The 17,916-nt window shown below is 50.7% G+C and overlaps 1 protein-coding gene across 1 annotated transcript in view; it reads left to right on the top strand.

The window, feature by feature from the left end:
• TG (thyroglobulin) overlaps positions 1-17,916 on the top strand; it is a 179,896-nt gene that overhangs the window by 55,729 nt on the left and 106,251 nt on the right. The window contains exons 27-34 of the mRNA XM_075549234.1: positions 884-1,054; positions 9,894-9,959; positions 10,577-10,648; positions 12,262-12,399; positions 13,298-13,474; positions 14,864-14,975; positions 15,978-16,057; positions 16,950-17,093. Of these exons, the coding sequence (XP_075405349.1) occupies positions 884-1,054; positions 9,894-9,959; positions 10,577-10,648; positions 12,262-12,399; positions 13,298-13,474; positions 14,864-14,975; positions 15,978-16,057; positions 16,950-17,093 (960 nt within the window). The remainder of the gene's footprint in view (positions 1-883; positions 1,055-9,893; positions 9,960-10,576; positions 10,649-12,261; positions 12,400-13,297; positions 13,475-14,863; positions 14,976-15,977; positions 16,058-16,949; positions 17,094-17,916) is intronic.

The following is a 17,916-nucleotide window of genomic DNA, read 5'->3' as shown; positions in this document are numbered from 1 at the left end:
ACCCCTTCACCCATCACCAGAGGCCCCACTGAGACTTTGGAAAGAACCAGTCATCAGGTCAGCACTAAGTCAAGCAACCCTGCTGTAAAGCTTTGGGAGTAGATCGCCAGGCCTTTCTACCATGGTACCTCTGGGTGGAATTGACCCTACTAACCCAAGCATGCCAACCATGGCACCACCTAGGGCCTTAGGCATTCACTAAGGAAAAAAAAAATACCAAGGAATTCTTGGCAAAGGACTGAGCATGGGGAAAGAAACACCCTGCCCGTTGGATTCAACTTCTTTGGGCAAGTTTTGCTTGCGAGGGCAGCCAGTGGCCCTCAGCATCCTCGGAGCGCTTCCTGGAAGGTCATTTCCTTCCAAGGGTAGCCTGTGGTCTGTGGGGCTAAGATGAGCTGGACAGCCACCTAGCACTGCTCCAGGGCCCTCTTGCTCCAGGGCTCAGTCTGAGAATTGCCAAGCCACTCCCTGTCCTGTTGCTCAGTCTGAGAATGGCCAAACCACTCCCCGCCCGCTGGCCACCCCACTCTTTATCTGCAGACAGAAAACCCATTTTCTCAAATCTCCTAATTCTCCGGAACTTTCAACACTATCGCTTTGCTGGTTGGTAGGGACCAGAGGGTCCTGACAGTCTCATCCCCACTGAGATGAGCAGGGACTGCCCTCGATGCTGACCCCCTGGAGGGAGCATGGCGGTGGCTCACCTTGCAGGCCAGTCGAGTAAGAGTGACCCACTGGAACCTAGACTCCTAACTCGTCCCGTCCCTGTCCACCCCCTGAGTATCATCACCTATCCCCATCCTAAGGGGCCCACAGGTGAGTCTCCAAAGGGGTCCCACTTGCCCCCATTGCAATGACTTCTCTTCTCCCTGCCCCATTGCAGGCCCCATTATCTGTGGGCTGCTCAGCTCTCCCAGCATCCTGCTCTGCAATGTTCAAGACTGGAGCGGGGCCTCCGAAGGCCAGGGAATGAACATTTCGTGCCCCGGTGTCACCTACGACCAGGGGAGCCGCCAAGTGACATTGCGTCTGGGAGGCCAGGAGCTCGTCACGAGTAAGTCTCTGCCTTCGGTCTGTGTTTCTTGTTGGACAGGGTACCCTGCTCTCTTCTGAGCCCTCACGGGACCCTGAGGGACTGATACCGTGCTGATGACATCACATACGGAACAGCATCCCACCTGTGTTCAGCACGAGCACTGATTGAGCTTATGGGCTTCAGGTTGGCTGGAGGGAGGCTGGCTCGGTGGGCAGCTGTGCTGGCCTCAGCGGGACTCACTCTCACATCTGAGGGTTGGCTGGCAGTTGGCTAATCTGGCCAGCATTTGACGGGGCTGGGCTGGTTCTCCCATCTGGGCTTCTCATCCTCCTCTGGTTGTTCATGGAGGCATGTCTCATACTGTGATGTTCAACAGCTGTCAGTGGAGCTTCCAGACCCAGTCAGACAGTGAAGAAAATCCAGCTAATGAGAGCCCTATAGGCACATGGTCAGATACTCAATGGGGCTGCTCAATGGGGCATCTCCTTAGGCATGGAGATGGCAGAATCAAAAGAGAACAAGGCAAACCAAGCCAGGAAAGGTCCAGCCTTTGACATGGCTGCTAAGTCAAAGCCTGGGGACTTGTACTCCATCCCCACAGTGGGAGGAATTGCAAACCCTCCTGGAAAGTGAGGCCCAAGGAAAGGTCTGGAGCTTGGGCCAGTGGGGCACCCATCGCCCTGACCAAAAGCCCCAGTGCCCTTCAGCCGGAACCCAGCTATGGACACCAGCTGTGTGCTCAACTGTCAAGGTGGGTGGTGACAGTGCCCAACCCCAGGCGTCTGTGAAGATTAATGAAGATGACAATAACAACAGCAATGTACATTGCCTAGGGTGGTGTTTCCTGGGCCAGGCATTGCACTAAGGCTTGACTTCCAGGAACTCATTCATTCTCAAGACAATGCCTTCAGGCAGGACCTATGGTTATCATTGCTGTTTGGGAGCCTGGACAAGGGAAGTTAGGCAACTGGCCAAGGTCTCAGACCTTGCAGGCAGAGGGGCTGGGATCTATGAGACACACTGTGCTCCCAGGTGGGTGTTCCTAACCCCACCCCACCCCACCCCACACACACACACTGACACTCACAGGCAATACACATAGTCAGGAGTAATAGTAGATGATGTTGTTGTTATCGTTACTTTAAAAATATTTTTGTCTTATTATTGCTAATATCTTCATGACTGGACTATGTCTTAGTAATTTCTGGACTCACAATGGTCAGGATAAAGCCCAGACAAGAGACTATGAATAATATCTGCTGAATCCAATATTTCTCAAAGCGTGGAACAAAAAGCATTGCAGAATTCGATGGCATTCCATCATTCCGTGGGGCTTAACTGAAGATCATTTGGGGTAAATAAAATCAAATAGTTTATTTAGATCATGGGCACTGAACATGTGGTGTTCATTACTCCAAGAAGTAGCCCAGAGTGAAAACAGACGTTTCAAGAAGGATGGTAGATTCCTTCATGGGCAATAAATCCAGAGTGAGCTGCTTCACACGAGGCATGTGCTTGGTCTGAACCCAAGAGTAAGCAAGTGCCCTTGTCCGCCTCTCTAGAAGAAGTGAGAAGGGGCCCTAAAGGGCTGTTTCTCAGTAGTGTGTGTGTGTGTGTGTGTGTGTGTGTGAGTGTGAGTGTGTGGGAGTGTGAGTGTGTGAGTGAGAGTGTGTGAGTGTGTGTGTGAGTGAGTGTGAGTGTGTGTGAGTGAGTGTGTGTGTGAGTGAGTGTGTGCAGGTGAAGGAGAGCTATGAAAGGAGCTCTCCATGATGGAGATTTGGGCTCGACAGTGGTCTTTTCTGGGATCCTAGTGGCACAGCGGTGAGAGCACATTGTCTCTAACCACGAGGTCAGTAGTCCAATCCAGCAGCCGCTCCGCAGAAAGAAGGATGTGGCCGTATCTTCTGTAAAACCTTGGCGACCCTGTGGGGGCCAGTCCCCCTCTGTCCCGTGGGTTCGCTGTGCCTCGGAATGGACCCGAGGGCAGTGGGATCTGGCTGTGAGGTCTGCTCGTGATGTTCTCCATCGAGGTTGCCTTAGACACAGAGTGATCAAGAAGGCCCACAGGGCATCGGCCCCACCTTTCAGTGAGACTAGGCTTTATGTGCAATGAACCTTGGGGAAAATAGTAGTCTTTGAGTTCATACTGAAGTGGGACTAGCTTCTAGCTACCCTTATTCCAGAACAGGTACCGAAGGAACCAGAGGTGTACAGGTTCCGGGCCCCAGAACAATAGACGAGGAGGTTGGAAAGGGGCTACAAACAACAAAGACACACTCTACCCTCGCAGAGTTGGCTGAGGACCAAACGCCTTGATTGTCTACATCAGCGTTCTCAACGTGTGGCTCCCAACCCCTTTGGGGGTGGAACGGCCCATTCACAGGGCTCACCCAATTCATAGCAGTAGCAAAATTACAGTGATGAAGTAGTAACGAAAATAATGTTATGGTTGGGGGACACACACACCACAACATGGGGAATTGTCGCAGCATTAGGAAGGTTGAGAACCACTAGTCTAGATGATAGTCATTTTAAAAGAAAATTTTAATGAGTCATTTTATTGGGGGCTCTTACAGCTCTTATAACAATCCATACATCAACTGAATCAAGCACATTTGTACACATGTTGCCATCATCATTTCCAAAACATTTTCTTTCTACTTGAACCCTTGGTATCAGTTCCTCTTTTTACTCCCTCCCTCCCCCACCTTCCCACCCTTATGAGTCCTTGATAGTTTAGAAGTTATTTCTACTTTCATATTTCACACCATCCGCTGTCTGCCCTCACTCACGTTTCTGTTAGTCTTTATAGACTGGGATCAGACCCCATGTGCAAAATCTCCAGGTGAATGCTGACTCACCAGTCTCCTGGATTACCAAATGAGAATGACATTGGCTTCTGCCTCCTATGGAGGTTGGGATGGCATTCGAAGAGCATGTGTGTGGGGAGCTGGGAATGCCACCCGGCATATACAGGGACTCGGTAGACATGAGAGGTGACGGAATGGAGGTCTGGGCTTTAAATACCTACACAGGGTCCTGTTTCCATCTCCAGATTTGCGATCTTGTTGGAGGCATTTAAGCACCGTGAGACAGTGTTTCCATCCGTAAAACGGGACACATGCCTGTGTATTACCAAATCAAGTGTTGTTAGCGTGCTCTACAGACCTTAATTTATGACCCACCCCTCCCCCAACCTCTGACTCCTCAACTCTGCACCCAAGAGAGATGCTCAGTAGGAGAGCTGGACCCAGAGGTCTGCGCTTGTTGGCCAGCTCGGCTAGTCCTGCAGGGCACCAAGGTCTCAAACAGCTGGAGATCATTCTATCTTACCTGAAGGAGCCATGGTTTTGAAACACTGAAGGAAAGCACGCTTTGGCCTTCCTGTCGCCAGGGATGAGTGAGGCCTGAGAACACCCATTTTTGGTGGTGTGTTGTTCTGGGCTGCTGGGTCCCCTCCAGAGAAGTCCTCTCAAGATTTGTCTCTCCTGAATTTCCAATGGGCCCCTGGATGTTCCACACCTTTTGGATTGGCTGGGTCAACCCTCTTGGCTGTGAGAAAGAGTGTGTAGGGCGTGTGGGAGCTGCACAGTGTTCATAGCAGACAGTGCCTTGAAATGCAAATGAAGAAAACCCCAGCAGGGTTAAATGTCCTCTGACAGCCTCAGGGACTTGAACTTTGATGGGAAAGGCGGTGGCAGAGATACTCTGCCGTTCATCCGGAATCCCAAAGGCTTTAATTGGTTGAGCAACTGAGAGCCCCACCAGGTGCCAGGTGTTCCCTGTGTTTGGTGCCAGTGATTGGCGTTGTCTCAGGATGCTGGGAGCTAGGTGGGAAGCCGTGCGTGGCATCTACGAGCTCACTAGCTAGGTTTATCTGGAGTTAGGTGCCTAAGAGTATTCACAATAGGATGGTCCGTTTTTCTTTCTTTCTTTTAGGTTTAATTTTAATAAATCATTTTATTGGAGGCTCTTATAGCTCTTACATCCATTGTATCACGCACATTTGTACACATGTTGCCATTACCATTTCTAAACCATTTTCTTTCTACTTGAGCCCTTGGTATCAGCTCCTGTCCCCCCCCCACAACTTCGTGAACCCTTGATAATTTATCATTTTAAAAATTTTCATATTGTACATCATTCATTGTCTCCCTTTACCCACGTTTCTGTTGTTTGTCCCTCTAGGGGTGTGTGTGCGCGCGCGTGTGTGTGGGTGCATGTGCTGTACATTCCTTGATCACCACAATTGGTTTCCCCTTTTTCTCCCTTCTCCTCCTACCTGCCCTCTACCCTCATGGTATCGCTACTTTCATTATGGGTCCTGAGGGATTTTTCTGTCCTGGATGCTGTCTGTTGAGAACGCTTATCATTTTTATCAAAATGATAAGCTCTTAACATTTTTTATCAAAGAAGCTCTTATCAAAAATGGATGGCCCAGTTTTCAATGACCCATCGAGTTATTTTGCACTTTGGGCATGCTATCATGTACATTGTATTGGTGATCTGGAGGCATCAGTCCCTAGAGAAGGACATCATGCTTAGTTAAGTAGAGGGAGACCCCCAAAGAAATGTATTGATACAGAGGCTGAAATAATGAGCTCACGCAGAACGATGATTATGAGGAGGGCGTAGGACTGGCAGTGTTTGGTTCTGTTGCTATGAGTCCAAACTGACCCAATGGCAGTTAACTTGCCCTTGAAAACAGAGTAGAGCAACATTCAAGCAAATGGAAGAAATGTGGAAGCAAAAGAATTGAAAAGACAAATTTCAAAGGTAACTGAAGAAGACAAAGTAAAACATTATAGGAAAATGTACAAAGACTTGGAGTTTAGAAAACTGAAAGAGAAGAATTTGTTCAGCATATCTCAGGCAGAAATAAGTGAAGACAAAGTTCAGTTCTTGGGCAAAATGCTTAATGACACAAGGGGCATTTAAACACAGAAAAAGGAAGGGACACACAATCACTGCACCAAAAAGAATTGGTCTACTTTCCACCTTTCCAAGAGGTAGCATGTGATCAAGGTAGTGAAGGAAGGTATTGAAGGAAGAAATCCAAGCTGCCCTGACGGCACTAGCCAAAAAAGGAGGCTCTAGGTATTTAGAGGATTTCGTTGAAATGTTTCATCAAACTGCCACAGTGCTACAATCATTCACTTGTGTATGCCAAGAAATGTGGTCGACAACTCTTGGCCAACCAGCTGCAAGAGATCCACATCTGTGGCATCCCACAGAAAAGTGACCCAACAGAACGTGGAAGCCATGGAACAATATCACTAACATTACATGGTAGTAACATTTTGCTGACGATAGTTCAACAGTGCTTGTCGCCATACATTAACAGGCGGCTGCCAGAAATGCAGGGCTGGTTCAGAGGAAGATATGAGAAGAGAGCTGTCATTGCTGACGTGAGCTGGATCCTGGCTGAGAGTGGAGAATACCAGAAAGACGATTGCTTGTGTTTTGTTGACTATGCAAAGGTGTTAGATGGTGTGGATCATAACAAACCAGGGTAACATTGAGAAAAACGGGGAATCCAGAACATTGGATTATGCTCACATGGAACCTTTCTGTAGACCGAGAGGCAGTCATTCAATCAGAACAGAGGGATCCCACATGGTTTAAAACCAGTAAAGGTGTGCATCAGGGTTATATCCTTTTATTTTACTTACCCAATATATGCTCTGAGCAAATGGTTCAAGAAGCTAGACTGTGAAAAGAACATCAGAATTGGAGGTAGGCTCTTTAACAACCTGTGACATGTAGGCGATACAACCTTACCTGCTGAAAGTAAAGTAATTGAGGCCCTTGTTAATGAGGATCAAATACTTCAGTCAGGATTACAACTTGTAAAGAGAATCAAAATCCTCACGACTGGACCAATAGAAAGGAGCATCATGGAAAACAGAGGAGATTCCATTGGAAAGGATGTCACTTTACATAGGTCCATAACCAGTGTTCATGGAAGCAGCAGTCAAGAAGGCAAAGTTTGCATTGGGCACATCTGCTGCACAAGACCTCTTTAAAGGGTGGAAGAGCAAGGGGATCACTCCAAGGACCCTGGTGTTCCTGACTCAGTCCATGGTAATTTAATTGCCTCATAGGCATACAAAAGCTGGGCAATGAATAGAGAAAACCAGAGGATTGATGCCTTTGAATTAAGGGGACATGGAAAGTACCACAGACTGCCAGAAGGCCAAACAAATCCACCTTGAAAAAAGTTCAACCAGAATGCTCCTGGGAAGCAAGGATGGCGAGACTGTGTCTCATGTTCTCTGAACATGTGTGCTAGACTGGGTTCTCTGTAGAAGCAAAATCATTGAATATATGTATTCATCAGGAAAACGTCTCACACGGTTGTAGACATCATCCACCAAGCTTGCACTTGAGAGACCAATGACTCAGGTCATCCGGCCAGACGAGAGGCCAGTGACGACTCCTGGGATCAGCAGGCCATATGACAGGCTGCGGGCTCAAATTCAGAGCTCCAGAGGTGGGGGAGCCCAATGCAGGATCCGGTACCAGCGAACAGTAAACAAGCTTTTCCACAGCATCTATGTCTATAGAAAGTCGGCCATACTCCTGGGGGAATTCCCTCAAATTGCATCAGGGATGTGCCCTGAGTAAGGGTATGATGTTCCACCCTATTCTCTTTACAAGGATGGGCTGTTAGCAGCAGATCCCATTATGGAGTTGATTATATGAGCTAGGTGACATCAGGGAGGGTGACTAGGCCTTAGCTGCCAAACCACTGAGAAGCAGGGACCTAACAAGTTGATGCAAAAGTTCACTCCCACCGAAGGGACAAGTCCAAAGAGGGACACGGTGCTTCGTAAAATAGAGGGTCAGTGAGAAGGAGATGGGCTGACACAGTGGCTACAACAAGGGACTCACAGCACAGCAACAGTAGTGAGCATGGTGCAGGTTTGGGCAGTGCTGTGTTCTGCCGTCCAGATGAGTCGGGACCAACTCCACAGAATTTAAGAACCAGAACAATCTTTATGGGAACCAATCTTCAGTCTTTTCTCCCACGGAGGGACTGGGTGGGTTTAAATTGCCGACCAATTGGCGTCACCAAAAATGTCTCTCTACATATGTTTTACACATGCATACTGCAGTGATCGCTCGAAAGTGGCCGCACACCAGATACGTGTTCATATGTTCTGGTTGTTAGGTGTAGTGACCCTGTGCGCAACAGAAGGGAACTTTGCCTGGTCCTGCTCCATCCTCACGGTGGTTCCTATGCTGGGGCCCAAGGTTGCAGCCACTGGGTTGGTCCAGCTAATTAAGCGTCTTACTCTGTTTCACCAGTCATCATATCCTCCAGGGACTGGTCTCTCCCATTCCCATGTCCAAAGTCTGGAGGATGAAGTCTCGCCATCCTTGCCTCTAAGGAGCGCTCTGGCCATACTTCTTCCCAAACAGACTTGGTTGTCCTTTAGGTAGCCCGTGGTATTTTCTGAGTTTGGATGTAAGCACATTTAAATACATCCCAGATCTCTTCCATGAAGAGGTCCAGAGATGCATCTCCTGACCTTCATAAGAAGTGAATGGTGGTATCAGGAGGGGACAGTACGAAGGAAACAGACTGAGCAGCTGGCCCCAGCTCTACGTTGTGTTGGGTGGGAGAAGTTATGGCATTGTCTCCTCCACAGTCTGTAGAACAAGCCTCAACTCTCAGACACGGGAGCCCTCGGCCTCTCAGAGTCTCGATGTTCACCTCCTTATTTGTACCTTCCTCGACCACCTAAATAGGGCTCCGGGGAAGTTATGACGGTCCTTTAAGGGAGCATCACTATATTGGGCAGCCCGAGGAGGTCCAGTATCATCGTTTATTCTCATCTCAGAAGCAAAACCAAGATGGAAGTGCAGCTCCGTGTCTTGGAGTCACCCCGTGGCATAAAGTCGGGTCATCATTTTGATACCTGATTCTTCCAGACAGATGAGTGCACCTCTTTAAACACCAGCATCTCTAAACACAAGAACGTTCTAACCACTTTCCGGGGACATAATTATGAAATATGTGATCTTTCCCTCAGTGGGGTGGCTAGAAGCCTGAGATACGGAATCACACTGGTGGGCTTGGAATTCTGGCTTTAATAGCTCTGGACTTGGATTTCTAGCATGGCTATAAGATTGACATTCGATAATGTACGAAAGGTGTCCGTTATAGGGTTGGATCAAGGGTAGCAACACAATAAATGGCGCTCCCTAAAAATTGAAAACAAAATCTGACCATGTCCGGATGTCCTAAGTTGTCAGCCAGCTTTCTCCTGCAGAGCCAGGCTTGTGTCCCCACCCCACCCCCACCCCGCCCGCCCAGATGATGGGCTTTCTGTTCCCTCCTCTTATCCTCTTAGGTGATGAGGGGAAGGATCATTACTCAGGGCTGGTGGAGGCAAACTAAGCTGCCCTGACTACCAACAAATGGTGTGGCCAACCCAAACTCTTCCAGGATGCTGGCCAGGGGAGCACAGGATATTTGATTCTACTGATAATTAAATAATAGCAGCTAGCAGTTGCTGGCTGTGTACCACATGTTGGGGATTGTACTAGACGGGTTCTAAACCTTATTCCCATCCTCAAAACTCCTCTACCCATTTGCCCATGAGCCAAGGGTCTCAAAAAATTAAGTGGCTGCTCAGACTCCCTTGGGGCCCTGACACAGACACTGGCCGGTGTGTGCTGACCTGCTGTGGCTTTGTCTCTGAGCGCTGAGAGAAAGCCTGCTGCAGATGCACCTTGGCCAGGAGACAGGTCAAGCATGGGGGCAATGGGGCCATTGGTGGAGCTGGAACTGCCCAGTGAGGGCAAACACACTCAGGCTCCTAACAAGAGCAACCTTCCACTTTTATAGGTCTGACGTCCCTGGATGGAACGCAGGACACCTTTTCCAGTTCCCAGCAGGTTTACCTTTGGAAAGGTAGGCTCCGTGGTAGAGGTGGTGTGGGAGGCAGGCCACTGTACCCCAGTCTCATTAATTCAGGCCCCTCCAGAGAAAAGTACGGGGTGCCATTTCTCAAGTGAGCGCTCTGTTAGAGAGGCCTCACCTCCTCGCCAGATAAATGAGTCAAGTTAAAAAGGAAAAGGGGGAGTCTGGAAAACCAAAGAAGGAGCCAGGAAGAGCCGACCAAATCCTTGGGGATAAAGTCCCTTGACCACAAGCTGCCTGTGCTTTTGAGAGGGCTTGGGATAAATGATGTCACCTCTCAGTCTTCTCAAGAGAATCATGCAGATTACATGGCCTACCTTCACGGGGGTTTGAGGGCCTATAATTACATACACATAGTGTTTCCTCTAAACTGCTTTGCGACGTGCATAATTCCCCTTATCAGGACGGTAATCGTTCTTTTAGCAAGCGTTTGACTGATGTCCTCCCACCAAAGGTCCAGGACCACAGACCCACTTGGATTTGCTCCAGATCGTGACCTGGAGGTGGTCCATGAGAACTCCCTACCCTGCCGGGACCATTTTACCAACCAGACAGGTGCCTTCTCGGCTCCACCCACATTAGAATGACCCTGCCCCTTTCTCGTGCAGATTCTGACATGGGATCTCGAGCTGAGTCTTTGGGCTGCAGAAGAGACCTGGCAGCCTCTCCAACAGAGCCAGGTACTTACTTCCTGCCGTCAAAGACTCTTCCCGTCCCCGGGCACCTGACTGAGGGACAAGATGTTGGTAGGGGGAGGGGGCTGTTACTAAAGCAGTCAACCCATTCACACATCCTTCTGCTCTGCAGTATGGATTTTCCTCTACAATTCTTCCCTGGTTGTCCCCTTTGGCAGCTCCTCAGTTGGGTGGCTGGTAGAGAAAGTGGGGTGTGAGCATTGCACCCTCCCCACTGCTGCTGGAATACAACCCCCCAGCTGTAAGATCGAAGACAGCAAACTACAGCGGCAAAATAGAACCCCGCACACCAGCGAGGCGCTGCTGACGGCCGCACCCCGGCTCTTAAAAGGCGAGGCTCTGCTGGCGGTCGGTCGCCAGTGACCCCCTGGAGTTGACCTTGAAAAGTGGGCGCTCAATTGAAACCATCTGCAATGACTTCCTTAAAGGATGCGGTAGCTAGGGGAGCCTCTGAACGCGTCATCAAACATCCTGGAAGCTAGGAGTCCACCAGCCACGGGACCGGACAGCGGAGCTGGAGACTCCTCCACAGCCAGGCTCCAGCGTCAGGAAAAAATGGAGGGGGGATGCTATGGGGCCAACACCCACTACAGAATAGACCAGGGGTGGGGCCGCTGCTTCTCTGTCCTGACTCACTGTGAACCACGTGGCTGTGAGTAATTCACCTTCCTGCGTGGCGCCTTTATTTCTCCCGGTTCTTGTGAGGCTATTCTCGCCTTCCTCTGTCTCCTTGGACGACACGCCAAGTCCAGCACCAGACACAACTGACCCCCAAATGGCAGTTGTGCTCCCCTCTCCAAAGGTCTGGTGAAGCTCTAGTGAGGTGTTGTGTCCCAGCCACCGGCAGTGGGGTCTACTCAGCTCCTTGGCCACCAGGAGTGCATCCTGCGTGGTTATTGTGCGATTGTGGGGAATTTGACGATTGTGCGCTGATTTCGCGTGTGGCCCCTCATGTCAGGGGTGTGGGGTTCAAATCCTACCTTACCTCTGCCTCCATCAGCCTGCGGGCCTACGAGTGGCTCCTTTCTCTGGGCCTCTGCCGCTACTTGTCTTAATGAATGTTCTGGCAGTGCCCGGGTGGGAGGGAACTGCTGGGAAACCGAGGAGCGGGCTACCGTGACTGCAGCCGCAGGGAGTAAGAGCTCAGAACTTGGTAGTCCTTATTAGCCGGGTGGTGATTAGTTCTAGCACAGAGTCTGCTCAAGGCACGATTCCAATAAACTTTGCCCCATTCCTTGTCTCCTCCTGGGATGCTTGTCACATTCCAGGTGTCAGTCAGGGATCTGAATAGGGACTAGGCCCACAGTGGGAGTCCCTGGGCTGCCCTCCCGGTCAGGGCCAGCGACTTCTTCTTGTGCCCACTCACCTCACTGTGCTGGCCAGTGTTCCCAGGACTGATCTCCTTTATTCCAAGGACAGCGAGGCGTTTCCCTATCTGCTCCCGGTCCCTGCGGCTCTACTGAGTACTTAGACAAGGCAGGGGGCCAACAAGAGCATCCACCCCTCCCCACCTCACACACGCGCGCGCGTGCGCGCATACACACATCTTCACCGTGAAGATGAAGGTGCGGGCAGTTGACTTTTTCCTTCTTGTTCAGATGGGACGGCACAGCTCTTCTCCCCCGTGGACCTTGCTCAGGTCACCGTGGATGGAAGCCGACGCCTGCCCAGCCAGCAGCACTGGCTCTTCAGACAGCTCTTCTCACCCGAGCAAGCAAGACTATGGTGCCTCTCTCGTGAGTGCTCACTCACCACACCCTTCTTCCTCCAGGCCGGGGCTCAGGCACACAGGCGCACCTTAGCCAGACTGGGAAGCAGATCGGCTCTAATCCAGTGCCACACGTCCAGGATTACTCTAGTGTTAGCACTATACACAGAAGACATAGCCTTGATCTTCAAGAAGGTTATGCTATAGCTGGTCTCTACTCTGCTGCCCGGACTATTTCCATCAGTTATCCAACAATATATCCATCCATATGCATACATCTATGTATTTATCCATGCATGTACTCATTTATCTATCCACCCGCCCCCCATTGATGTATGTCTATTCTGTATCACCAATCTGTATGCCTATTAATCCATGCATCCATGCATCCATCCTGCACTCAATAAGTAGTCATTGGACATGTGCGATGTCCTGGGACTTGCATTTGACCTGAGATGAAAAAGCAAAACTAAAAATGAATTAGACATGACACCTACTCTCAAGGAGCTTCACACACCAGTGCCAAAGACTGACAGAGGAATTCGGGGGAGGGAAGATTACTCACAAAGTCCACAAGGGTTTTACAGTCCAGTGGGCTCTGCCCTGTAGATCCCGAGGGCCCCGGCGATGGTCATGGCCATAGATTCAGTGAGATTCTATCCTCCCTTCTCTAAGATTGCTGAGTTTGAGACTTATCCCACAGTCCCTTGGGTTCTATCTTTAGTCCAAGTCACATAGATGCTGTTTCATGCCTGCCCTTCTCCTCAACTAGCAGAGCTCCAATTTTATTGGGCCTTTCATACCAGATGGACTCAGCTGCCCTAGAGGAATCTTGGCTGGGAATTTCTTCCGAGAGGATCTTGTAGAAGTCACTCTCTTCTGTAGATCTCCCAATGATGGAAATCTAAACGCTTTCTTGCCCACAGGCTGTGTCCAGGAGCCTTCCTTCTGTCAGCTGGCAGAGATAACAGATAGCACGCCCTTGTACTTCACCTGCACCCTCTACCCAGAGGCCCAGGTGTGTGATGATGTCATGGAGTCCAGCCCCAAAGGCTGCAGAGTGATCCTGCCCCACCGGCCAGAGACCCTATTCCGGAAGAAGGGTGAGTCCTTGCTTGGAATCGTGCAAATTAGGTTTCCAATGGGCTGCCAGGTCTGTGGCTGCAGGAACACTAGCACCAAGTTCCTCTTCTTTCTAACACAAGTGCATGCGTATGGCTTGTGACCATGCGAAGCAATTCAGAAATGCGAGTTGATGAGGAAGAATCCTGCCCTGCAGCCCCACTTCCCAGAGCGACACACGTGTATGTGCCTGTTGACTAGGACTGATTTGGCACGATATATTCCAGAGAATCCAAACAACAGCAGCTTTCATGAGACTGGGTCGATGTTTTCCTTCAAGGACACTGTTGAGGCTCTTTTATATGTTTTGTACGCTGCCCAGTGGTCTCCGTTCCCTCTCGGGGGCTGTTCCCTTCTTCTTCTTCATATGTCCAGCGATGCAGTGACCTTTGGCTTCACACCGAATTCAAAGGGAGGAACAAGCAAGATGACTGTGACGCTCTGAGCTTGTGAATTGTGAAAGGACTTGCTGGTGTCAGAGTTCCCTGCAGGATGATGTGCTTGTTGGTGCCTTGGGTCCTTCCACCAGATGCATCTCCTGCCACACCAGACCTTGTTGCTACTGATTTGACCATCCAATAAGGTTGGCAGGCTGGGAGAATCTCAATATTTACTATGCAGACAATACATACTCAGACTTATTTGGCCTATGGCCCTCTTTTCAGGAAAAGCAAAAGACTCAGTACCCCCATTCCTCAGGAAATCAAAATGTTTGTACTCTAGTCCATTGTCCAGGATAATGCCTAGCTACCTGTGTTTTCAGCACCCCTTGGCTCATTCCAGTGCCACCCAGGGGCTGGGTATCCCCCACCTTGGGAAACACTGACTGTAGATCAACTCAAAATGCCCCCTAGTTTCAATATGGCACCCACCATTAACTCTGCCTGGTACCCCCCGATTCATCGACTCTTCCTTTTGTTCCCTCCAGGCCCTGTTCTTTTTTATGTGGGGAAAGGTCAGTTGGCAGGTGTGGAGAGCAGGGCAGAGCATCTTACCGAGAGCCCATCCTCCCATGCGTAGCTCATCTGCACCCCAATGCTGCAGATACTTGAGCCTTTTGGGACTCCCCAAGATATCCAGGGCTCCTTCAGGGTTGTTTCTACAGAGGATTCCCCTTTCTTGGGTCATGCTCTCAGAATCATGTTATGTAACTCTTCTTTCTCTTTACCTGGGTGGGTGTCCAACTTTGGCCCCACCCCTTTACTGTTATTTCATTGAGACTGGGGGAGGGCGCAGAGGGTGACCCCATCATGTTAGTCTGCCATTGTTACCTGGTAGCTTTTGGTTGGTTATTTCTCCTTTATCCTTATAGTATCCTGGAGACAACAAACCTCTCTCTAAGTAAAACCCCGTGTTCTCCCTCTGTGCAGTTGGACTGAAAGATACAGTGGAGAACTTTTACACCCGTCTGCCGTTCCAAAGCTTGACTGGAATTTCCATCAGAAGCAAAGTCCCCATGTCTGAAAAATCCATTTCTGATGGGTAAGCTGCCCTGCAGATGGGAGGTGGTTTGGGCTCAGCTGACCCCTAGCTCTGGAAAGAGAACAGCAAGAACAAGGCTCAGACTCCACATCAAAAAGGGCCTGAGAGGTTGAGCGAGGTTTCAGGAGCCAGGGACGAACAATCGGCTGCGGGGGTGTGGGGCCAGGAGAGGGAGAGCTCCCAATGGAGTCCAGCAACACTGATTTGGAGCAGCGGTTCTCCACCTTCCTCAGGCCGCAACCCTTTTACACAGTTCCTCATGTGGTGGTGGCCCCCCAACCATAAAAGTATTTTTGTTGCGACTTCATCACTGTCATTTTGCTACTGTGATGAATCAGGCGACCCCTGTGAAAGGGTTGTTCAACCCCCCAAAGGGGTCGCGACCCACAGGTTGAGAACCACTGGTTTGGAGACACTTAAAACCTCCTGTGAAGATTGGTCTTGGAAGCCTCAGGTGGGTTCCATCACCACACCCAGCTGAGAGGCCAGGTGGCTCCGGAGAGCGTCCTGACCAGCAAACATGCCACTGGAAAGTGACGGAGAGGGAGGGAGCCCGAGGGAACCAACGCGAGACCTCTGCTAGGGCGTACCGAGCGCCAACCACGGACTCGCCTTCCTGGTGGGTGCCTGCACCTACTCTGTGGCTTCTTCCCTTTCCAGAAGCCCCAGCTGGAGCTTTCTCCGAGTCTGAGGGGACTGTCGGTGCACAGTCAGGATCCTGCATGAGCCTGGCGCACCACAGGCACAGCCACGTGCTGGGTGAACATGTCCATGGTGGACATGAGTCTCCAGAGAAGAGCAGAATTTGGATTTTAGAAAGCAGCTCAAAGTGATGAGGTCCACCATTGATCTTGACCAAAGCACCTCTCCCCCTCCCCCATCCCGGTTAGGAAGTCCTACAGAACGTTGGACTTGAAAGGAAGGATGTGCGTCTCTCGGATCACCCAGTGGGGTCCTGGACACCCTCCGGACTCACCAGGCCCCTGTCTTCCTTGTCACCAGGTTCTTCGCCTGTGAGCGGAGGTGTGACTCTGACCCCTGCTGCGCCGGCTTCGGATTTCTCAACGTTTCCCAGTTACAAGGTAGCAGCTTTCCGTTCCTGTCCACAGCACTCTCCAGTCTGTGGGACACACACACCTCCGCGATGCTGCATGATCCTCAGCCCCACCCCTTTCCTGGAGGGGAGGCGTGGAGGGGTTGGTGGAGGGCAGCAGGCGTGATCACCCATCAGTGGGCCGTGGCTTCTGGCCCACAGCTCTTTAAACGTCACACACAGATCTGTCTGCCCACCGTGGCCTTCCCTGTGCACGGGACTTGGCTGCCTTCTGCTCTGTGTGTACCGTTCAAGCCAGACGGCTTGGACCCATTTGTCCGGTGGATTTTTAAAGCTCGTCTCAGTCCCGCATAGTGAGCCACGCGGGGTGCAGTGGTCAAGTGCTTAGCTGCTAACTGAAAGATCCACAGTACAGACCCATCTACCGTTCCATGGGAGAAAGATGGACAGTCCGTCTAGTGAAGATGGCGGCCTTGGAACCCCTATGGGGCATCTAGCGGCTCTGTCCAATTGGGCAGAATTTGCACTGGAATCTACTTGAAAGCAATGGGTGGGCCGCATCCCATGGTGATGGTGTGCTCTGAGGCTGTCCCTTCACCTCTCAGAGTGTCCACATCCTCCTCTGTAAGCAGGGATCCCGGGGCCCCTTCCCTGTGGTGGTGCGTGAGGACCCGATGCGTGCATCTCTAGCATGGCTCTGCCTCCATCCCAGCAGCAGCAGCGTTTCCTCCATCCCTTGGGCCCTTAGACGGGAAGCCCCCCATGTATGAGTGCCATGCTTTTCATCGGCATGTCCACGCCTGCATCGTAGCGGGTGCACCCCACATGTCTGCCGAGCAATGCACTTGCAGAACCCCTCATTCACCAGCCCCTCCGCTCATGTCCACGGCCCATCGCTCATGTCCAGCTTTTGGCTGCAGGAGGAGAGATGACATGCCTGACCCTGAATAGCTTGGGACTCCAGACGTGCAGTGAGGAGAATGAAGGAGCGTGGCGCATTTTCAATTGTGACTCTCCTGACATCGAAGTTCACACCTATCCCTTTGGATGGTACCAGAAGCCTGGTAAGTCACCTGCCCCGACAGTGGTGTAGGCACCTGTAGTTGGTGGTTTCTCAGCCATGCGAGCAATGATGCCCTTGGGCTGAGGAGTAGGGTGGCCAAGCAACAGAAACAGATTCTATTTAACCTGAACATCAATTGGCTGGCAGGTTCTGTTCACACACGCACCAAAAGCTGGCCAACTAGGTCTCAGGAAAGAGGGCACTGGGCCAACCCCGGGAATGTATTTTGTGGGAACAAAAGGACAACATCTTCAGTGGGCCATTGCTGTCATCCATCTATTCCAAAGAGTTCTGTTGTTTGATTCAAATTTCAAACCCAAGGGGAGAACTTGGTTCAGCTTGTGCCGTGAGCTCACTCACTGATTGCGAATGCCACCGAAACTGTGTGCACTGGGGAGGGAAGTTCCTCAACATACGATGAAGGGGCCACTGGGCACTGCCAGGCTCCCTGGGTTTTCTCCCTCTGTCCATCCATCAGTGTAATGTAGCACACGGACATTTCAATGAAGGAAAAGGACTCAAGCAGTGTGGATGTTCTCAACCTGTTGGTCATGACCCCTTTGGGGGTCAAACGACCCTTTCACGGGGGTCACCCAATTCATAACAGTAGCAAAATTAAAGTGATGAAGTAGCAACGAAAATAATTTTATGGTTGGGGGGTCACCACAACATGACGAACTATATTAAAGGGTCGCGGCATTAGGGAGGTTGAGAACCACTGTATTAGACTAGACATATGAAGATAGACTTTCAGGGCGACACAACTGCTGGGCTGGAGTGAGCCTTGGACCAGTGTATTGATTATATTCTCATACATGCCATGA

Source organism: Tenrec ecaudatus, chromosome 5 (genome assembly GCF_050624435.1).
Source record: "Tenrec ecaudatus isolate mTenEca1 chromosome 5, mTenEca1.hap1, whole genome shotgun sequence".
Taxonomy (NCBI): Eukaryota; Metazoa; Chordata; class Mammalia; order Afrosoricida; family Tenrecidae; genus Tenrec; species Tenrec ecaudatus.
This window is presented reverse-complemented; position numbering and strand designations above follow the sequence as displayed.